Source organism: Lycium barbarum, chromosome 12 (assembly GCF_019175385.1).
Source record: "Lycium barbarum isolate Lr01 chromosome 12, ASM1917538v2, whole genome shotgun sequence".
NCBI lineage: Eukaryota > Viridiplantae > Streptophyta > Magnoliopsida > Solanales > Solanaceae > Lycium > Lycium barbarum.
Window position 1 is genome coordinate 69029455 of NC_083348.1, and position 22516 is coordinate 69051970.

The 22516-nt window shown below is 33.9% G+C and overlaps 3 protein-coding genes across 9 annotated transcripts; 2 read left to right on the forward strand and 1 right to left on the reverse strand.

Annotated features, from left to right (window-relative positions):
- The first annotated feature begins 2849 nt into the window (after positions 1-2849).
- Positions 2850-9433, forward strand: LOC132623723 (pentatricopeptide repeat-containing protein At1g11290, chloroplastic-like). 7 transcript variants are annotated; one of them, XR_009576358.1, is made up of 3 exons: positions 2850-3889; positions 4214-8521; positions 8825-9433. XR_009576358.1 is itself a non-coding variant. In XM_060338526.1 (2 exons), the coding sequence occupies exons 1-2, from the start codon at positions 2887-2889 to the stop codon at positions 5317-5319; spliced, it is 2109 nt and encodes a 702-aa protein (XP_060194509.1). In that variant the 5' UTR covers positions 2850-2886; the 3' UTR covers positions 5320-8818. The 7 variants fall into 7 exon arrangements, 2 of the variants coding, with proteins under 2 accessions (XP_060194509.1, XP_060194510.1); XR_009576356.1 differs by lacking the exon at positions 8825-9433 and having other exon boundaries at positions 4214-7216; positions 8202-8818; XR_009576357.1 differs by lacking the exon at positions 8825-9433 and having other exon boundaries at positions 4214-5496; positions 7011-8818.
- A 111-nt stretch (positions 9434-9544) lies between these two features.
- Positions 9545-11618, forward strand: LOC132622922 (uncharacterized). Its single transcript, XM_060337607.1, has one exon. It carries the CDS (start codon positions 10220-10222, stop codon positions 11315-11317), a length of 1098 nt encoding a protein of 365 aa, XP_060193590.1. The 5' UTR covers positions 9545-10219; the 3' UTR covers positions 11318-11618.
- A 7147-nt stretch (positions 11619-18765) lies between these two features.
- On the reverse strand, positions 18766-21877 carry LOC132622907 (galactan beta-1,4-galactosyltransferase GALS3-like). The gene is made up of 2 exons (XM_060337588.1): positions 20420-21877; positions 18766-19374 (listed from the first exon to the last, which is right to left on the reverse strand). The coding sequence occupies exons 1-2, from the start codon at positions 21559-21561 to the stop codon at positions 19029-19031; spliced, it is 1488 nt and encodes a 495-aa protein (XP_060193571.1). The 5' UTR covers positions 21562-21877; the 3' UTR covers positions 18766-19028.
- Between the last annotated feature and the right edge of the window lie 639 nt (positions 21878-22516).

Sequence of the window (22516 nt, forward strand, 5' to 3'; positions counted from 1 at the left end):
ATAAAATATGAAGTATTAAAGTGAATTGTACTTCTCACGACCTTTCCTGTGTTGGCTCATTGTTTAATCATAAAGCCAAGTAAGATGTTTTCTTTTCTTTCATGCATATGCACATATTGAAATCCCATTGTTATCGGTTTTCGACCAAAATATGTATTGTGACTCATTCTTCCAATGACTCCCTTATGGTTATGAATTGATTCGTAATGGATTCGGCCTTATACATATGCGAGAAAGGTAATAAAAAAAAAGGATTCTTCTTTCTTTTATCACTTTGGATCTGTGTGAGATGAAAGTGTCATGCATGATTTTATATAGAGAAAATAACATATTTATACCTATCTTTAATATCTTTTACTACTTTTGATACCCAGATTATTAAAACATGGAAGATTTTGATATGTTTAAAATTGTATTGCATGGACCTTTATAAACACACAAAAAAGATCATTTGTTTTTTAAGTTAATAACTAAAATGGGGCCGATACAAATGGTCTCTCAAAGATCAATCATGTATATAAAGACATTTTCTTGATTAATATAATAGATTTTTCCCCCGAAATTACAAAAGAATATTAATTATGAGATACATAAAAAGCATAATAAACACGTTGGGTATTTTTTCACTTGGTAAATGAAAAAGCAGACCATTCTGGACTCTTTAATGTAAAATCGACATCCAACGAATACCTTGTAACTTACCGAAATCTTAATGAGTATCACTTACATTTATGCATTAGATCTCAACGAAAAAGAAAAATTTCATATGAACAAAATAAAATTGATATTGTAGATTTTTTGTATCGGAAGAGTGAAAGAAAGCTTGTATTATAATAATGTAGAGTAGTTAATAAGTACGATTTTTGAAAGAGTAAAAACGTCCATCAAGTTTTGATGAGTTTTTTGAAACTCGACTGTCTTCTGTGGAGTTTCACACTTTTAGAATAATATAAATAGATATAGATGTGTCTGTGATTCAAGTACTCTCGAGATAAAATTAAGTATTCACATTAATTAAATAGGTGGAGTCAAAACCAAGGATTCTATCAAATAACTATTACTCCATCCCGTCCATATTATATGTCATTTATGGTCCTTGCACCTCTTTAAAAATACATTTAATAGTAATAATTATAACAGTATATGTCTAAATTGTTTTTTTTGGTAAAAGTATAGGTCTAAACTTTTCTTTGATAGAAGTATATGTCTAAAATTTGACATGTTTTGTAAGATAGACATATAAATTTATAAGGTGACCAGATAGATACTTAAACTTACTCAAAGTGTATTTTTCAAGTTTTTCAGTTGTTTTGAAAACAAAAACTATATTTTTCAAACACTCACAATTTTCATGGCCAAACAAGCCCTAAATATATCACAAAATATTTTTTTTAAAATGCAAAAATAAGGCAAACGCATATACATGAGACTATAAATGTGCACTTAAACCAATAAATACTCGCTAATCGCAATTTTGCAGCTTTCAATTAACTCGGTTTTTTTTTACACTTGAATAATTAAAAAACAATAACTTTAACCAATAAAAATCCTTAAAAAAAGAAATTTCAAATTAAGACTTAGAAACAATAACAATAACTTTACAGTTTTCTTAATTTGAAATTTCTTTTACACTTGAAATACTGAACTTAGAAATTTCTTAATTTGAAATTTCTTTTTTTAAGGATTTTTATTGGTTAAAGTTATTGTTTTTTAATTATTCAAGTGTAAAAAAAAAATCCGAGTTAATTGAAAGCTGCAAAATTGCGATTAGCGAGTATTTATTGGTTTAAGTGCACATTTATAGTCTCATGTATATGCGTTTGCCTTATTTTTGCATTTTAAAAAAAATATTTTGTGATATATTTAGGGCTTGTTTGGCCATGAAAATTGTGAGTGTTTGAAAAATATAGTTTTTGTTTTCAAAACAACTGAAAAACTTGAAAAATACACTTTGAGTAAGTTTAAGTGTCTATCTGGTCACCTTATAAGTTTATATGTCTATCTTACAAAACATGCCAAGTTTAAGGGTCCATCTAGGTATTAAGCCTAAAATTAAGTATTCACATTAATTAAATAGGTGGAGTCAAAACCAAAGATTCTATCAAATAACTATTACTCCATCCCGTCCATATTATATGTCATTTATGGTCCTTGCACCTCTTTAAAAATACATTTAATAGTAATAATTATAACAGTATATGTCTAAATTGTTTTTTTTGGTAAAAGTATAGGTCTAAACTTTTCTTTGATAGAAGTATATGTCTAAAATACACTTTGAATCTCCTTAAATATCTTATTTTATTAACACTCCAACAATTAGAATAGTATAAGGGTAGATTGAACAGAAAAGTAATCAATGATTTTGTATTTCTTTAAAATGTCAAATATTTTTAAATAAATTAAAATTGTCAAACAATTTACAGTTGGGACAAGGAATGTAAATTGATAGAGATCTATATACGTCCTTACATTTGTTGAAATGTTCATATTTATGTCTTACCAATTTACCCTATTGATTGTCTGGTATTTTCAACAACTTTCCGAATTTGCTAATGCAATGTAACTTCTTCTATTCAATCAATGAGTTAACATTGAACCATATATTTAAGAAGTTAGTTAATAAATCTAAAGGACACTACTTTTAGGAATAGCAACTTTCTATAAAATGCACCCGTTGGCTTCCTCTTCTTTTTAAATATTATTTTTAATGTTAATATATTATTAGTAAATAAATCAATTTAAAAATATTTTAATAATTTAACTTTTAAGTTTAGAAATTCATGCTTTTAATATAATATAAATATAAATATATTAATATAGATTCAAATTATAAGATGTACTTTAGTATATAGATACAACCTATATTCTCTCACAAACCGAGATGAAATGATTAGATTTTCAACTCTAGCGAGCAATTACACTTGGTGGCAAAATGGAACTCACCTTAATCTCAAACCCAACTTCAATGCCACTGAACCATGGCATGCTTCAATCCTCCAAAAGCTCAAACAACCAAAACCTATACAACAATTACATGCACACATTATAATATCTGGTCTTTCTCATAATACACGTCTTTGTAACAGATTAATGAATTCATATGCATCATGTCAAATCATAACAGAATCCCACAAAATATTTTCTTTAATAGAGCACAAAAGCTTGGTTTCTTGGACAATATTAATAAATGGGTTTACAAAGAATGGCCTTTTTCTTGAAGCTATTGAGACGTTTAGACAAATGGTTAATTGTGGGTTAATGCCTAATGCAATAACAATTTCAAGTATTTTACCTGCTATTGGTAAATTAAGATTGACTTTGATAGGAAAATCACTTCATTGTTATTGTGTTAAGCAAATGTATCAATATAATGTGTTTGTTCAAAGTGCATTAGTCCATATGTACTCGAAATTGGGGTGTCCGATTGATGCCCGATACGTGTTTGATAGTATGTCTGAAAGCAATGTTGTGTCGTGGAACGCGATTATTTTTGCTTATTCCAGTAATGGTTTGGTTGAGGAAGCAATTGAAGTATTCAATTTAATGAGAAGGAGGTTGTCAGTGGATACATTTACAATAATGAGTTTGGTTTCTGCTGATTTTGGCGTTGGGGATTTACAAATAGTTACTCAAATCCATGGTTTAGTAGTTAGATTAGGTCATGTTAACGGCCAACGTGTTGAAACTCGTCTAATAGAGATGTATATTGATGTAAATTGTGTTGACGATGCTTACTATATATTTTGTGATATGCCTGTAAAAGATGTAGTTGTTTGGACATCGATGTTAACAGGGTTTGTAAAGAGTGGAAACTGGAGTATGGCCGTGGAACATTTCAATCGGATGATGGCCACAGAAGAGTTGGAACTTGATTCTGTTGCTCTGATAGGTATTGTTAGAATTATGCTTTCGGACTGCAGTAACTTTATTTTGCTGCTTTAGTTTTTTTTTTTGAATAAATCCTATTTAATAGTTTGTTAGCTATTCCTATTTATAGTACTCCAAGAAATTAGTTAGTTGACAATTTGATTCTGTGGGGATATTCTAGGCTAGGATAATGATTATCTTTTTACGGTTCTTGTTACTGCAAGTTCCCTATAAATGCAGAGCTCAATAAAGCTAAATAAAATAGTTCCCTTTCACTGCATTGCCAGTACTTTTCTCTTAGCCTTTCTGTGTTATTTCCCTAAGTTTCTTTGTTAAAAACCAACAGGTATCCTTTCAGGATGCAGCAGTTCAGGAGCTTTGCAGCAAGGCCGGAGGGTGCATGCATTGGTAATAAAATTTGGTTTTGAAGGCGATACTTTTTTGGGATCATCTATAATAGACATGTATGCAAATTGTGCTAAGTTGGGTGATGCAAGAAGATTTTTTGAAGGGATGGCTGAGAAAGATGCTGCATGCTGGAATGCACTGATTGCTGGTAACGGGATGCATGGGTACGGTAATAATGCAATAGACCTTTTCCTGAAGATGAAGGATTTAGGTATAGATCCAAATGAGTCAACTTTGGTTTCTGTCTTGAGCGCTTGCGGTCATGCTGGGTTGGTTGATCAAGGATTGTATATTTTTGACAATATGGTAGCAAGATGGAACCTTTTTCCCAATCAAAAGCACTATGCATGTGTTGTTGACCTTCTTGGACGTGCAGGGAGATTAAATGATGCTTACTCAGTAATTAGGTACATGCATTTGCAACCAGGTCTGGATGTTTATGGTGCCTTGCTTGGTGCTTGTAAAGCTCATGGGAATATTGAGCTAGGTGTTGAGGTATCACAGAGGCTTCTCGAGTTGAAGCCACGTGATGCAGGATATTATATACTTCTCTCAAATATTTATGCTATGTCTGGAAATTCGGAGGGTGTAAAGTCAACCAGATTGTTGCTCAGATCAAAAACTTTGAAGAAAGATCCAGGCCTGAGCTCAATCGAGATAAACGGAGCAGTTTACACATTTATGGCAAGCGAAAAGGATCATCCACTATATCCTGAAATCTCTAGGTTTCTGAAGGACTTAATCTTCAGAATACAAGAAGAAGGATATGTGCCTGATTTAAAGTCTGTTTATCAGGATGTGGCAGATGATCTGAAAAAGAATATTCTTTATCACCATAGTGAGAAGTTGGCCATTGCTTTTGGATTGATGAGAACAAAACCAGGAACAATCATACGGGTGACAAAAAATCTCCGAGCATGCAATGATTGCCACTCTTCAAGTAAGTATATCTCCAAAGTTTTCGGAAGAACGCTTGTCATCAAGGACAAAAATCGCTTTCATGTTTTCCATGGTGGGAACTGCTCATGTGGCGACTATTGGTGACACTGTACTCTGATTAATCAACATTAACTTATACCACGAAGCCACCTCATCTAAAAATCTTTAAGAGTAATTTATACTACTCAGTTTTGACGTTTGCATGCAAACCGAATGGTGGAGAATTTCAAATGGACCATGACATCAAACAGCATCAACTTATCCTCAAATGATTCTGACCAGGTAGCAAAATCTTTCAGAAAAACTCTCTGAAATCCACTTATTGGAAGAGAACTACTCCGACTATCTGCTTTTATGGGACACCATTTGATTGGTTACAGATTTTAAGATATTAGTTTGACTTGTGTATATATGAATTATAGTGGAAAAGTAATTTTTGAAGGAATGGCCGTCACGTCATATAAAAAAGAATGTCGTATAAGTTGGAAAGGACACATGTAGTATAATAGGCACACATAAGAAAGACCACAAAGAGCTTCCCTATGTAGATGTATAATTGTTAAGAGGCATTTACTGTGCTAATTAGGAATATGACTGAGAAGGTAATACACCATAAGGACATAACATGTTGCAACAGGAGCCCTTTTATATTCTGCTTCTACCTGTAGCATGTAAGACCTTGAAAATGGACAATTCATCTAATTCCTTTTACTCGTTATAGTTAGTAAACACGCTGAAACATTTGACTACCTATAAAGTATTTTCAGTTATTGATATCGACAAGATGGTTGTATACCTACTAGTTGAAACAAGGACAATATGGAATTACGCAACTTATTATTTAATGGGACAATACTTATCAAGTCCTCAAGGAGGAGAGATGATGCTCAAAGATGCTTTGAAATGTTTGGGAGTTCTTATTGACTTCTCTCTGAGATAACTACTTAAATTTAGAAGATTCTTTTTTATGTATTAGAAGACTAGATACCAGAGAGAGACATAGTTTTTGGTGATATTGTGTGCTTGTGATGTGGAGCAACCTATGACTTACAGAGGTGATGTTTTCATTAGGAAAGTTTGATGAAAATCATAGCGCCGAATTGAAATTGTATGAGGTTGTTTTAATAAAACACTGACACTCTATGGGGTTGTATGGTAATTGACACAAGAGAAGATTATAGTAGAAAACAAGTTAGTGGTGAAATACTCATTGCATGAAAATAAATGACAATTTGACAACATTTAGGGTAGACAGTTTGCGCTAATGCAAGGTACTTCCTCTCAGACGTGATGAATGGATAAAACTGCTTGAAATGAATCTAAAGTCTTTATGCGTTTTCAAGTTGCATATAATGGACCTGCTAAAGATTTACTGATTTAAAAAAAGAACCTTCTAAAGATGTCAGCTAAGGCTCAACAAGATCTAAAGGTGTCAGCTGAATTTGAATTCTGAATGCGTGATGGGTACAATAAAATCTGTTATATTGAGATATCTTGAACATAAGCTATATCTCATGAAAAAAGTGATAGAAGGAGCGGCAATGGATTTCTTTTCCTTTGTCTTATCTTGGTGGCTGCCATAGTTCTGAATGGCTGTTATATGCTTGACAGTATGTAGTCATTCGCCGTTACAGGGTAAACCTGGTTAGTTATTTCTCTTTGAGAGTTTGAGGGTAGATTCCCAAGTTCTTAAATAGTACAATCTAGTTAACTTCTAAAAGGTCCTTAATTACTAGCCGGTAACCAGTTCAAGGAGAAAGGTTTTGGGCAGTTTTTGAAGTGTTCTTTTGATGTAGAAGCAATGTTCGAGTAAGTGTTTGGCTATTTGCAAGGCGTAGCTAAATCCATTCATTCTCCTTGTTGAAGATTAATGAAGGAAAAGTACCTAAAGATCGTATTGCTTTGCGGATGCTGGCATAAGAGATGACTTCTTAGCCTAATTTGGAGGTACTACTGTAGCTTTGAGCACTGCGAGACAAGATTTGACACTTCATAACTGATGGTAAATGTTCAAGTTTCAGCTTCCATTCTGTGATAGTACTAAGGTTCCACTACAGTGGGCTTAGCAAACATATATTTTTCCTTTTCTTTTTGCCTTTTGAAATATATATGTTCATATCAGACATAGAAAAACTTCATAATTTTCTCCTGTCAGACTTCCATTTGTAGCTTGACTAGACCAACAAAGACAAGACGATATTTTGTTAAGACTTGAAGATCATTTTCATTAGACTGGATATATGCGTGGTGTATGCAGAAAAGGAAAAGGAAAATAGAAGGTAGTCAAACATAAGCAGGGTTTACAACCACTGCCTCATGAGACATGTTATGCGGCTTTTTATTTTCTATCTTCTTTTGAGTAACACTCATTGCAACTGTTAATCAGCCAAACATAAATGACTGTATACCGGCCACAGTCAGAGATTTGTTTCAAATAGAGAGGAATATAGATGTTCAAGCCAGTCTTTGCATCGGTTAGGATTGTAAATTCGTTATTTGGATTGAAACACCGTTTGTAGGTTGTTATAAAGTTTCTTTCCATATGTTTCAGTTAAAATAAAATGACATGGATAAGAAGGACAAGGAGTTTTTTTTTTTTTTTTTTCCCTTCTCAAAAAAAATCTCAATTCGGCCTAAGATTTGAGATTTCAATTAATCAAACATCGGCATCCCAAGTTCTTAAAAGTGTTTTTGGATTAGTAATGTAAAGGTTTCACAATATACTATCCGAAAGCAAACTTTTGAACTGACCAACTCAATGGTGCTCAAAGTCAAATATGCCAATCTAAAAGCGAAATTCTGTTAAATGAATTTTTGTCTACAACAGTAAAATGATGGCTTAGTTTTCTACCTTTATTTCAGGGTGGTTTTAAGTCTTTTTGAAAGACATTCTAAGTAGTGTTCAGATCAAACCTTTTGGATCCCATTACTAGCTTTTTCTATGTTATAAGCTTTCATTTGACCTTTCACATTGGCTATATTTACAGATCATACTTATTCTTTTCCATCCCCGGATCTATATCAGATCTTTGATTTAGTGGCTTCATATTCTTATATACTATGCTTGAGTAATGGCACTGGGTCTGGTATCACCATCAACCAACTAATGGTCATGCACCAGTCATGTCGGATTCAGCTTGAAGCCTTGAAGTAAAACAGACCTAGCAAATCCCCGCATGCAAAAGCCAAAGAGACACCGGTGTCAATCCAAAAGTGGATGCCATGCGGCTCAACATGGACTGGGATTCAGCTGCAGTGATTGAGGAGGCTGATGAGAGTGATGACCCCTGAAGTTTCTGCAGCTTTGGTTAGTGGATGAAATAATGTTACAAATCTGTGGTTTGATATTTATCAAGGCTGCATCTATTGACGGCTAAGTACCATCTAGTCTGTCTAGTGTTAAGAGCACCAATGTTAACTTAAGTTTCTTGGAAGACCTATAGAGTATAATATATTAACTTTTTCTTTAGTAAATTTTAGTCGATCAGGACAATGATTTAATCAGCATTGATCTAGTCGAGAAAGCCTTAACTCAAATTTTACTTGCGAAATGCTATGATATGTTTAATTTCTTCTGGTGCTGCTTCTGACAAAGGACATTTTCACGCAGGGATATGAAGCTCCGTACTTAGTCTCTTTGAGCTGATTCTGTTTTATAATTCCCTCCAGTGAAAGTTTTGCCACTTTTGTATTTGTAAGTAGTTTGCATACATGATTTTATCCATTGCAATTAAAACCTATTTCTCGAATATTAGTGAGTTTGGTGTTATACCAATAATTTAGTTATAATCTTCTGATGCTCGTGGGAAGGATTTTTTTTTCATCTGCCTAAATCTTTGTGGATATAGTTATCCGGTACCTGCACAAGTGGGAAGTAACAAGTACTCAATGGACTAGTCGAGGTTTGCGAAAGCACCCAGACACCATCATTATCAAAATTAAAAATTATGATGGTCATGTAACAAAACAACTGTCTGCGTTTCATTTTGCATGTTCTCTGGGAATGGGTACTTGGATTGGCTAAATCTCTTTCTTGGCAGTGTTGGAGCATTGTTGTCTCTTTCTTGTGTTTTATATGCCTACATTCTGCTATTCTCCATGCTTTGGTTGGTTATATACTTCCAAGCAACCGTGTGCCCGCACGTTCACTTCATTATTTAACTTGTTTGAGGTCCAAACTCATGAGTGAAGTTGACTTAATTTGGGAAAATCTTGATGTCAAAATATCAGGTCGATTAATAACCAGTGCCCGCACCCCCCCCCCCCCCCCCCCCCCCCCCAACCCTTATGTTTGTTTTCCTTTTCGCCTTCTTTTTTTGGGTTTTTGCTAGGAGTGATTTTCTTTTTGGAAGGGTTTGTCAAGTGTCAAGTAAGACTATTTCGTGTTGATCTGAACCACTTGATTTGTTTAAAAAAATTATAGAATTGCCCACTTCCCTGTTAGGGAGACTCTTTGGTGTATCACCCATCAGACGACTTTGTGAATTACTAGGAGTATTATTAAAAGAAAATTTGAGAATTTTATATTTGTAGCAAGTGGTAGACGTGGGTATGTGTTACACTAAATTAGGCTTTGAGATTTTTCATTTTTGGTTTAACTATATGGTATTTGATATCTACTGATCCCATTAATCCAAATTTGTGTTCGATTGGTTTGCTAAAAGGGTAAAGTGTTCTCTACCACGAAGTTCTCCATTCCGAGAGCTCTAATTGAAAGTAAAGAAATTCCAAACATCTCAGCACACTCCTCTCGTTGGTTCGAGAGAATTGCTAAAACTAAATCAGGTAGTGCATCCCATGTCATAAAATATAGTAATAAGTATACTCTGAGTGAGAGTGAAAGAGAGAACGTGGGAATCATAACTTCAAGGTTTGGCAGGCATGGCATCCACATTCTAACTCAACCCCATGTCGTATTTCTCCCTTAAATACCTCCCATTTCTGGAACTTGCTGCTCACCTCTCTTCAGGTTTAATTAACCCCCAGCTTCACATCAAGCTCAAATATGCCTCCCTTTATGGATTCTCAAGACTCAAATAATGAAGCTTTCATTGAAGTAACTGACCTCAGTACTGGCCCCTCTATGAAGCTACTCAAGAAGCAGAGCCTGGGCAGTGAGAAGCAGATTTCAGTGGATCCAATCTCCCTGAAAGAATCAAATGAACTTGCCATCCCCTATCCAAAATCCCCACCTCTCGCCATTCCTGATGACAAGTTCTTGAGCTTCAGCCTTCCCAACTCAACCACCTCATCTCCAGATTTTTCCAAGAAAAAGTACCGCAAGAACCAGATTAATCAACTACCCTCTCCTCTGTCATCAACCAATCATCTGGCTCGTCAGCATTCCGTGGCTCTCACTAACCTGGAACAGTTAAGGGAAATCCACTTACGGAGGAGCAAGTCGTGTGGTGAAGGCAGAGCTAGCGCCCCACCTGAAGAATTCGATATTTGGTTCACCCCCAATAGTACCCTTAAACATGTACCAGCAGCTGAGGACAGCAATAAATTCAATCAAAGTAACTTATTTGACGAACCGGAAACTAGCAGCAGAAATGGTGAAATTTATAACAACAAAATGTTGGAGGGTCAAAATCAGGACGAGGAAAAGTTCAAATGCGGAGCATTGTGTTTGTTCATTCCGGGTTTTGGAAAGGGGATCAAACATGTAAGATCAGGGCGAAGGCAAGTAAGCGGAGTATCATCGACAGATATAGGACCACATGTAGTTTCAAGGACAGTGTCATTGGAGAAATTCGAATGCGGGTCATGGACATCATCGGCAGCTATTTTCAACGATGTAGGAGATGGCGCCTCCAACAACATGTTTTTCGATCTGCCATTGGAGCTCATCCGATGCAGTAATGTGAATGACGACACGTTTTCCCCTGTAACGACAGGGTTTGTTTTCGATAAGGAAGTTAAAGGTGTCCTTAAGAACACAACAACAACAGATTCCAGGAAATCACATGAATCGACACGCCATGTTCGGTTTTCTACGTCGTCCCCAACATCGTACCCGACATCACCTACGTCCTGTATAACACCAACACTGCTCAAGGCTAGAGAAGATTTCACTACCTTCCTTGAAGCTCAGAGTGCATGACAGTACGTATCAAGAGGTCCCTCATCTGCTATGTATAACATAAAGATTTTTTTTTTTTTTTAACTTTGTAGATACAGCGTGAATTTATGCCGGTTTAGATGAACCCCTTCCGCCCCTCTATGATAATCCCCTATACTTTAATATAGCTCCTCTTTTTTTTTCTTTTTTTTTCTTTTTCTGTTTCAACACTTATTCTGTTCCTTCCATGAGATGAAACGGAAGCAACAATAAGTGTGAAACCTTTGTTCATGTGGATCTTGATATAGTTTGAACGAGAGCTCATGAGTGATTCCAAATGTAACGTAATGTATATATATGAGTCATTTGGTTGGCCCGACTACAATAGTCTGCACAACTAAGTACTGATTACAATATTTGGTTTACCACGTAAGATTAGAGTTAATTTTTTGAACAGTCATCAAGTTATAGAAACGACTCAATAAAATTAAGGTCACTCACAGAATCAATCGTGAAAAATACTAAAAAATTACATAAATGGTACTATGTTTGAGAGCTGGTCTAAAGTTATCCTATAGATATATCTTTGTCCATCGTAGATCTTTTAAATTTATCAGGACCAAGAATTTTTGGTCTTTATTAACACCAGTTTCTCTTCTTCAACAACCAAGCTCAACAAACGCAAGATGGTGTTCTTTAAAAGTTTCTTCAACCAAACCAACCACAAATTATAAGTAAAGAGTCTTCAATTTTCTATGACACATACAAAGAAGACGGAGAAGAAGGAATAGAAGTCTTGGCGGATATCTATATTTGCTAAACTTTTTAAAACGAAGACAAAAGTAAAATACCAGTCTTTAAACAGGACACTCCGTGAAATTTTTTGCCTAGTTAAGGGCAAAGAATATTCTTTTGAGTTCTTAGGAGGCTTTTGGGCCAGAGTTCTCATAGGGTATGTCGAGTGTTCTACAACTACAATTATGGCCTTGGAGGTGGATGATTTTGAGTATTTGATCTCGCTTGCTCCACGGACAAAATTCCAAAATTTTAACAATTTTTCACCTTGAAGGTTTTGTTCATGGTACAAGCTGGGATCAAAAGTTCAAAATCGCCAATTTTCAAGATCATTGGATGTAATTTCTTTAAGGTTTTGCCTTGATTTTCTACCATAATTAGAATTCCTTTATTGATGAAAAAGGTTTCCTAGGTGGAAAAGATCTCTTTCATATTTGACTAATACTTTCTTGGAGGAAATTTTTTGTATTTCTATAAATTGAGGATTCTTCACACAAAAAACACGGAAAAGTATCCACAATGTAGTCTTTTAGAGAGCTTTGCTTAAGGGGAGATTTATTCTTTCAATAGTTTTAGAATACTTTAATATTAGTATTATCATGTGTAGGTCAATTGACCAAACTCATATCATATAATAAAGTTTTTTTTATAGTTTTATGTCGTCTGATTTATCGTCGTTAAAGGTTTGCAAAGTATTAGCTTCCGCATGACGTCCTGTTATCTCGATCCCCACAATTTCCTGATAGGATACTTAGAGCCCGTTTGGATTGACTTAAAATAAGTAGCTTTTAAGCACCAAGTTTGAATAGCAGTTTTTAAGTGCTTGAGTTGATTTTATTAATGAGTAGTTACATGTTTGGATAGAAGTATTAAATAAGCACTTTTCTTTGTTAAAATGACTAAAATGACCTTAAATTTGTTAACACAAAAAGGTAATAAGAAAATATAAGGGATAAAAAGGTAATATATTTGGTCAAAGAAGTAGTTTTTTGTAAGGATCTAGTAGCTCAGTTGATTGGCTACCTGAACTTTCACCTTGTTGGTGAGGGTTCAAATCCCCACATTGCAATCCTCTCCCCATTTTCCCTTCCCCTACCCCATATGTAATAAAAATAATTTATAAAAAAGAAGTAGCTTTTTAAACTAAAAAATAATAAGTTGGGGTTCTCCAACTTTTTGCTTTTGACTTATTTTAAGCATTTTTTAACTTATTTTAAGCATTTTTTTTTATTTTGCCAAACACTCCAAAAATTTAAAAAAGGCTTATAAGCCCTCTTACTCGGAAGTAAGGGTGTTAACCGGTTGGAACCGGAACCGGTTATGGAACCGGTTAGGAAACCGGCCGGTTCCGGTTCCGGTTTAACCGGTTCCGGTTTACCGGTTTTAAACCTCAAACCGGAACCGGTCCGGTTTGGAGTGATTAAAATCTATTTTTTTTTTGTTTTTTGTATTATATATATATATATATATATATATATATATATATATATATATATATATATATATATATATATATATATATATATTATAGTATTTATTTGTATATTGTAGCTATATTTTCATATGTTATACAACTTTATAATTAAAGTTTAAATATTTACTGACTAACAGCCTAACAGCAAGTCAGCAATACAGAATAGTGCTTTTCGTATACATATATATGTATAACTTACATATACTTATATATATGTATAACTTAATATACTATATATACTTATATATATGTATAACTTAATATATATACTATATATATATATACATATCTACTATATATACTATATATACTTAATATATATGTACTATATACTCTATATACTATATATATATATATGTACTATATACTCTATATACTTATATATATGTATAACTTAATATATATACTATATATATGTACTATACATACTTATATATATGTATTATATACTATATATACATATCTACTATATATACTATATATACATATCTACTATATGTACTATATACTATAAGTATAGTATTATATACTCTATATACTTATATATATGTATAACTTAATATATATACTATATATATATATACATATCTACTATATATACTATATATACTTAATATATATGTACTATATACTCTCTATACTTATATATATGTATAACTTAATATATATACTATATATATATATACATATCTACTATATACTATATATACTACTTATATACTTTAGTTTTTTTTTTTTTTTAATTTTTTACCGGTTTAACCGGTTCCGGTTTCCAAAATATTGAAACCGGACCGGTAAACCATTAAACGGTTAACCGGAACCGGTTAACCGGTGCTACCGGTTCCGGTTCCGGTTTAACCGGTCCGGTTACCGGTTAAAACCGGTAAGACCAAACCGGTTACCACCCTTACTCGGAAGACATTGGGCTCCAACAGCAGTTAAGCCTAATGGATATATTTTCTTATGTTAACTGGGCTACAACTATAAAAGAAGCAATCTGTATAAGATTTCAGCGGACCTCCAACTTATGGATTCCATGTGTAGTCGACGGGACGAGAATTTCACCCATCTGTCTAATACCCGCTTTGGGCTCCGATTAATATGCATTCACGCATATTAATTGTTAAAGTTCACTAACACATCAAAGTTGCAAAAAACTTGCAAACATTTGAGAAATTTGCATAACGAAAATGTAAATTTGCCAAAAAATCTAGTATTTTATTTTTACCTTTTTCGTAAAGGGAAACGTATCTTGAGTAGCACTATTCAAAAAGGTTTTAGAGGATTTCACTTGGTCATGAGTATGATGCCAAATTAAAGTACAAGTACTTCACCCAAAAAAAATGACAAATCCATATTTCATAATCATATGAGAAATACTGTTTTGTTTTATTAGTGTTACAACTGAATGGAACTTAACAATAACTCACAAGTTTTTGGACCACAAATGTTAAAATCAAATAAAACTCATATCGCAAGTTAAACTTTAACCAAAGTTGTCACAATAGCTTGACGGGAAAGAAAATTCAGCGTTATTTTTATTTTTTGTAGTATAATCTTTTCGAGGACTTGATTCTACAAAGAATATATGAGAGTTAAGAGATAATTCTGCCGACAAACGTTACCCAAATAAAATGGGAAATAAGCAAAAAATTGAGGAATCACTTTCGCCATAAATTCTCGTCGACATGAATCCGTCTACTCAAAAATTCTTTCGGTCACTATTTTTATACACTTCAAACAAATAATATATTTAGATGACTACTTTTTAGTTTTGTTTTGATGTTAGGATACTTTCTATCTGACATGATTTTGCTATGTTTGGATTTGTATTCTCAGGACCTGAATGCTTGTGTTGTCAGAAATTTCCTCGACAATGATTTTATTGTTAGCATTAATACTTTATTTAAATGATTTCGTGGAAATGAGGAATTAGTAAGATAACTTGACATGGAGAGTTTAGTTGGACGTTAATTTTTTTTTAAGAAAAAGAAGAAGCTCGACTTATAGGCTCATAATCGAAAATTTGAAATAACGAAACCAAACTTAAAAAGCCGACCCAATTCGATCTTATTTGAATTAGATTTGGATAATTATTTATTAAATCTAAATCTAAATTTTAATATTTAATCCGTGTCCGAATATCCACCCCCTATTTTATCTAAACGAGACATAAGGCCATGGGGAGGAGAAGTATGTTTAACAACAATAATAATTTGACAGTATTAGAGATCTTACATTTGAGACCGCAAAATCATCTAGCAATTTCTTAAAGAGAGAATTTGATCGCATCGTCTTTTTTCTTCTTCTGAATACGCGACTATTCTGTTTGGGAGTCAGTGAAATACGCGACTCACAGTATATATTAATGGAAACCTCCCATATCCAATTGTTGCAGCCGTCTTGCTAAATGGTACTATCGAAAAGTCTTATGCAACCATAGAAATCTTATGGACATTGTTGAGAATCATCATTATTTATTAGCCAACCATGTAACAGACGCACCATGAAGAAAGATACGTATATGTTAAGAGTCCCACGTCGCTCATTTAATGGATGAGTGGTTTCTTTAATATGCCTTTAGTAATCCTCACGGCTTGAGCTAATTTTTGGGATTGAATTAGATCCAAATTTATTTATTAACAATATATAGACTTAGAGCTACTCGTTGATTTTTATAATATGAAGATGCTGAGGAAAAGGAAAAAAAGGTAACAAGCAAAAATAGAAATATTTAGTTGAATCTATGGTTTATGGTAGAGCACTCAATGCAAACTAAGCCCCCGTTCGGCCATAAGAACTCTTCACTTTATTTCGGAATTTTTTTTCACTTTTTGCCCGAATCAGCGTTTAGCCATGAAAATTTCAAATACAATTTGAAGTTGTATTCCGGAATACTAAAAACTCAAAAAACTTATTTATTTTTTAAAAAAATCATTTTTTTCACTTTTTTACAACTATATTTCACCAAAAACTATAATTTCAAAAATTATGATCAAACATAACTCCAATTCCAATTCCAAAATTCCAAAACAAAGTGAATTTTTTATTTTGGTATCTATTGACAAACGGGGCCTAAAATGGTCCCATCGCCTACTTGAGCTCTTGAACTTGGATCTTTAATTGAATCTATTGTTGTGTTAACCTCGTCACAGCTTTTGGACTGACCAGATCCATTTCCTCCATACAGAACTCCCCATCAGTCCATCACCATGTTTATTAGGCCCCACTGTCCTCACCCCATGATGCCCCTTCATTTTACCATCCTTTTTTGCACTTTCATCTTTAATTATAGGCTTAATGCATATGTAACCCCTTAAACTTGTCATTTTTTTTTTTTCATTTTGGCACCTTAATTAAATGTTATTTCTATTGAACCCCTGAACTCGTTCTCAAGTGTGTCTATCAAACCCTCTAAATCAAATTTTTATTAGAAGCAAAAATTAAATTGTGATAATGAAAGTGAAGTAATATTTTAGACGTGTGGTAACTATTCTTTAGGTCATAGATGTGTCGGTTTCTATTAGTTCTGCTCTTCCACTGCCAGCTTAATTAAGAGCTTACTCTTTTTTTCCCTCTCAATTGCTACTAATCTTAGCTATAAGATGGCATAATTAAATTAGAATATATATTAGCATGTTGTTACATTGAAGAGAGAATACTATGTAAGTCAGATTGTGTTTGACAGACACACATGAGGACGAGTTCAGGGGTTCAATAGGAACAATACTTAGTTAAGGTGTCAAGATGGAAAAAAAAAAGGACAAGTTCAGGGGGAGGGGGCTACATATGCATTAAGCCTTAATTAAACGTATCAAGTTTTGAGCCTTAGTTATGAAATCGCTTTTGTAGAGAGTGTTTTATCTCCTAAAGTGAACTTCTCCAAATTTAGGTCCCAGCGGGTACGGGATGGGTGGGAAAGCAAAAAAGAAAAACATTAGGATTTGCGTTTGGGTTCGGGAATTGGGACCAATCCTTTCCAATTCATTCGCAGCTCATCAAATCTTCAATTTTTAGTTATTTGCTGTATTTGTTTCTCTCTCTTCTTGACTATTAAGAATGAAACCAAATGCACCTAAATACAACTCATATGTAGTGCACAGCTCAAATCCGACCATGCAAACAGTGATATGCTATAAAGGCAAAAAACGATTGGAAGACAGAAAGGAGGGCCCCCAAAATAAGAAAGAAACAAAAACAGATGAATTAACATTCTACCAAATTTTCATGTTCGTAGCTTTGCTTAATCAAAAATTAGCTGTACACATGCAAGGTACTCCATTTATCACACATCCTCATCATGCCCTGTAGTTTCTTTAATCATCTAAGTTTTAATCACGGATTATAGTATTGCATTTGAGGCCTTTGGTTTCACACAAATAGCCATAAATTGACAAATGTCAATAAGTCATGATACCTCTCAAAATAGCCATATGATTGAAGTACACTCAAAGCCTTTCCACAAATAGCATTTTCCCCAATAATTGCTACTACGGGTCCATGAAGATTTAAGCAAGGTCGGCAAGAAGAGAAAAACAACTGCTAAAGGTGGGGTGATACACACTTGCCTGACAATCCAAGAAAATGCCCATCTTTCATCTAAAAATAAAAGGTTGCTCTTTTATTCTTTCTTTTTTTCTTGTATCCACTGCCTTTATTAGGTTTAGTTAATTTGGTCAAGGAAAACCCTCGACAAAGACCCTTCTGTCATCCACATGCCTTGTTTGACTTGTTCTGGAGGCCTAATCTGGCCAAGGTTGCAACTCTTTATCATAAATTTAATTTAAGTTACAACTTTGATTGTTCTAGAGGAAATACCAAGCCTTTGGCCTTGGGCAATAAAAGCAAAAGCCAAATCCTTTCCCATAAACAAACATCAATCCATGAATCATCAACTTATTCAGATCCAAAATTTTAACTGAATGGACTCAACACTTATTAAGATTTCTAAGTACTGAGCTCAAACAAGAGGAGTTGCTCACATGGTAAGCACCCTCCATCTCTAATTCGAACATTAGAGCTAATCAAAATACTCCAAAAGAAAGAATGAAAAAGTGAAGCATGGTCCCTCTGGAAAAGCACCAAACCCAGATTATCACTTTTCTAATACCATTCAGTTAACTTTTTCTACTTGCTAGTTGTGTGGTGATAAGGGGTGTCAGGTCCCATGACAGAGACATCATAATCAAATCCAGCCATTTTTTTCAACAGAAGGAACCCATACCAGTGAATGAGAGCGAATAAAATAATGTTATAAACATAGACAAACTAGTACAAAACACCCTGTAATCCTACAATATACTGTAATAACGAATCATATACTAATGCTTGTCTCTATTGTTTCTATACCCCTGTTTCTATTTCCAAAAGTAAAAGATAATTTATATCATACAGAAATGATCAAGCGAAGAATATATATCGCTCTAACCAAAAGAACTTAAAAAGTAATAACACGTTGAAAAGAAAGCCCCGGCAAAGTTGACCTCATTGTCGTGTTCTTTGTAATGTAGAGCCAATCATTTTAAGTTCGAATCTCTTAACAGTTGCAGCAATATCCCTCATTGTTGTATCCACAACATAAGGGGTGCGGTCAACGGTGATCGCCGTGGCGTTGACCAGCTGTCGGCATGGCTCGCGGCGCTCTGCAATGGTCCCATGATAGTGGAAATACTTGATACGCCCCTCTGTCTTGTGTGTCGTCTTGCCTACAAAATTCTGAGACATATGCACACCGTTGGCGATTACATTGCGAGGTTGCACTGCATATTTTCGATCCCTCCTAATACCCCTCTTCACGTCCTTGTATACTAGCTTCTCAAACCCCCATTTTCTGCATTAACGTTAACATCCAATTGTCAATTTAAGTAACCGAATTCAAAAGATTCAACACATAGATGACGACTTCATGCAAAATATCTAAAGCAAAGACCATTTCGAATCGACTAAGTTGGATTAGTATAAGAATGCAGGGCTATAGACAAAACACGGCCTGTCATAATCCACAAATCATTTTCTTTTCTATAACCTTCTAGTCTATGAAAATCTAGTTTACCATAGAAGAACATAAGAAGAAACAGGGGACTAGATTATTTAAACATCCAACTTTTAATCAATATCAGAGGAAGCATCAAAGTCAATTTATTACTAAAAATTTGCTCAATTTCAACTAGGTAATGCACCTATTAAAGGACAATCCGACATTAATTGCTAAATGAACATTATGTATCTAAATTTCTTCAAGACAGCTAATATGATCAAGTTTCCAATTCCAAAAACCATGGAGAAACATATGATCCAGCCTAAACAGGTCTCATTAAGGTAAATAGAGTATTGACAAATTAAGACAGCTTAGCTTCCACTAGGGGACAATAGAATAAGGAATACTCATATTTTAAGCCAAGATCACAAGACTCATCACCAAACCTTTTGTACCAAATAAGAATTCCTTAATTGTGAACAGTCTAATAATCCATCAAAGCATCTCAATTATCCACCACTACAAGACATCAGCACATGAAGTTTTAAAAAAACTGACAATATAATATTACCATAATATCTAACCATTTTCAGAACTTAGAGAAACACTCAGAGAACACTTCACATTCTCTGGTAACAGAGAAAGAACTCCTGTCTGGAGGAATTAACATGATTGGTACTGTTTAATATCCAATAGACAATTTTACTTAACTCCAACTTGGGATGGGTGATTTCTTTTAGGAAGAATAACTAAAGACCCCTAAACGAATTATCAGTTGTACACTTAAACTATCGGTAGTCTTAATCACCCTCCTAAACTTGGCTATTTGATGGTCAATTAAGAAAATCCAACATGGGTCAATCGATATACAGTATTTTAAATGTATGCTGATAAATACCTGTAAGATTTTCCGCGATCCTCAGCAAGACAAAGCTTATTCGACATTGGCATCTGCTCAATAGTAAACTGTGTATAACCCGATAACGAATCGACAACAGACTTAATAGTACTCTTCTTAGGTACAAAAATGAACTCATCCACATCAAAGAAGAACATCCATTTAGCTTGAAACTTATACCTATGTAAACAATCATTAACAACAAGAAACTGATTATGATAATACCCATCAAATCTCTCTTGGTCTCTAATATCCTGTAATGTAACATATCCTTTATCCATCCATGGTTTAAGTACCTCCATTACTCCTTCATGTACACCTCCAGCATCATGTATTACAAAATGTGATTTCTCACCAAACAACCTAACATGAAATGCTAACCATTCTCTTACTCTTTGTGGACTTAAATTCCCATATAAAGACGATCCACAATACAAGAAATCATACTTTGGTGGAGCTTCAAATATGGATTTAAAGGTAATGAAATCGGTTTCCGTTTCCGTTAACGCCACGAAAGTGTCAGTAACGTTAACATTACTGTCACCACCGCCGTTAGTAGCGGCGTGAATTAGTAGTTTTCCGGTAGTTTTAATGGCTACAGGGAAAGTACAATTAATGACTAATACAGTGTAAACTCTACCATAACCCCAATCAGGAAGTATTTTGTTACCAATAACGGAGATGGGGGTTTGGTTTTTATTAAAAGGGACCCACTCACATAAATAACTTGGTTTACCATATACGTGAAGTGGTTTTGAAGCTAAACCCATAACAGAAAAAGTGTTGTAACCTCCTCTATAAGCAGACATTAAAATAAAGTTGTATGCAGCTGAACCAAACGGGTTAAAAACTCGTTTAATAACGCCGTTTTTAAGGACTCTATCTTTCTCCAATGACTCTGGTGACGGTGATGGTGATGGTGATGGTGGAGTAATCATATTAGTAGTGTTGAGTGGGGCCAAGGGAGTAGTAGAAATACAGTTGTCAAGAACGTTTGGGGAGAAATTAAAACGAGAAGGAATGGAGTGAAGAAGAGTGATTAAAGAACATAGAAAAAGAAGAGCAGTGAGTATAAGTTTGAGTTCACCAGCACAATTCCAAACAACACCTACGAACATCCTTCCTTCTTTTTCTTTATTCATACTGACTGAACAAAACAGACTGGTTATTGTTAGAGAGAGAGAGATAAGAAAAACAGGAAGAGAAGCAGGGTTTTTGGTATTCTAGACTAGATGTTGCTTGTATAATGCTACTGCTTCTTTCCAGTATTTTCTTTTTCTCTCTGTCTAGAGCACTATTTAAATCTGCAAATTTGGAAAAAGGGTGATTTGTGTTCTTATAAATCACCAATGGGGAAGGAGGTTGATTTGATATGAGTAAGGCTTTCTACAATTTAATTATGAAAAGGAAAGGATTGTTAGTTGTTACCAAAAACAAATTGTGAAAAGGAAAGGATTGCTGGCTGCTATAATCTTGGGGTTAAGTATAAAGTTGGGACTAAATAATAGGGACCTGACATGCAGTAATTAACACGGAGAGAGTGATTTTTAACTAATTGCCGACGGTGGTGGTCTAATTCCCCGTAAAATTCGATTAAAGTAAACAAAAGTAGTCTATAACAATTATTCTCTCTCTTTATTTTTTTTTAATTTTAATTTTTTTACCTTTTCTAAGACCCCTCTAATAACAACATTATCACACTAGATTTATTATTTAGACGATCTAAAGTATTAAACAATAGGTGAATAAAATTATTTCTCTCTCTTCTGTATGAAAACAGTCACTTATTCTTTGTTATTTAACTCAAAAAGGGTTATTATAGTAAAAAAAAAAATGATAGATTTGTCAACTTCTTAATGATGCATTAGCTAATAAAAAAAAAAAAACTAAACCTCCTATCTGCTCAATGCTCGAGCTGTATAATTTTTATATATGCTAAAACAATATGGAAAATATTAACTAAATTGTTCAGGATCTAATTTTACCTTCATTCTCTTCTCATTCCCCTTGCACTCTCTATACATTCACATTATACTTTACTAATTTCTAATTTCTTAAATTGTTTATTTATTATACGCTTTTGTTCCATTGTAATTG

Coding starts and splice junctions, on each gene's coding strand:
- LOC132623723 (XM_060338526.1), top strand. CDS start 2,887: ATGATTAGATTTTCAACTCTAGCGAGCAATTACACTTGGTGGCAAAAT. Junction 3,890..4,213: donor TGATTCTGTTGCTCTGATAG/GTATTGTTAGAA, acceptor AAAAACCAACAG/GTATCCTTTCAGGATGCAGC.
- LOC132622922 (XM_060337607.1), top strand. CDS start 10,220: ATGCCTCCCTTTATGGATTCTCAAGACTCAAATAATGAAGCTTTCATT.
- LOC132622907 (XM_060337588.1), bottom strand. CDS start 21,561: ATGAATAAAGAAAAAGAAGGAAGGATGTTCGTAGGTGTTGTTTGGAAT. Junction 19,375..20,419: donor GATCGCGGAAAATCTTACAG/GTATTTATCAGC, acceptor ACGTTAATGCAG/AAAATGGGGGTTTGAGAAGC.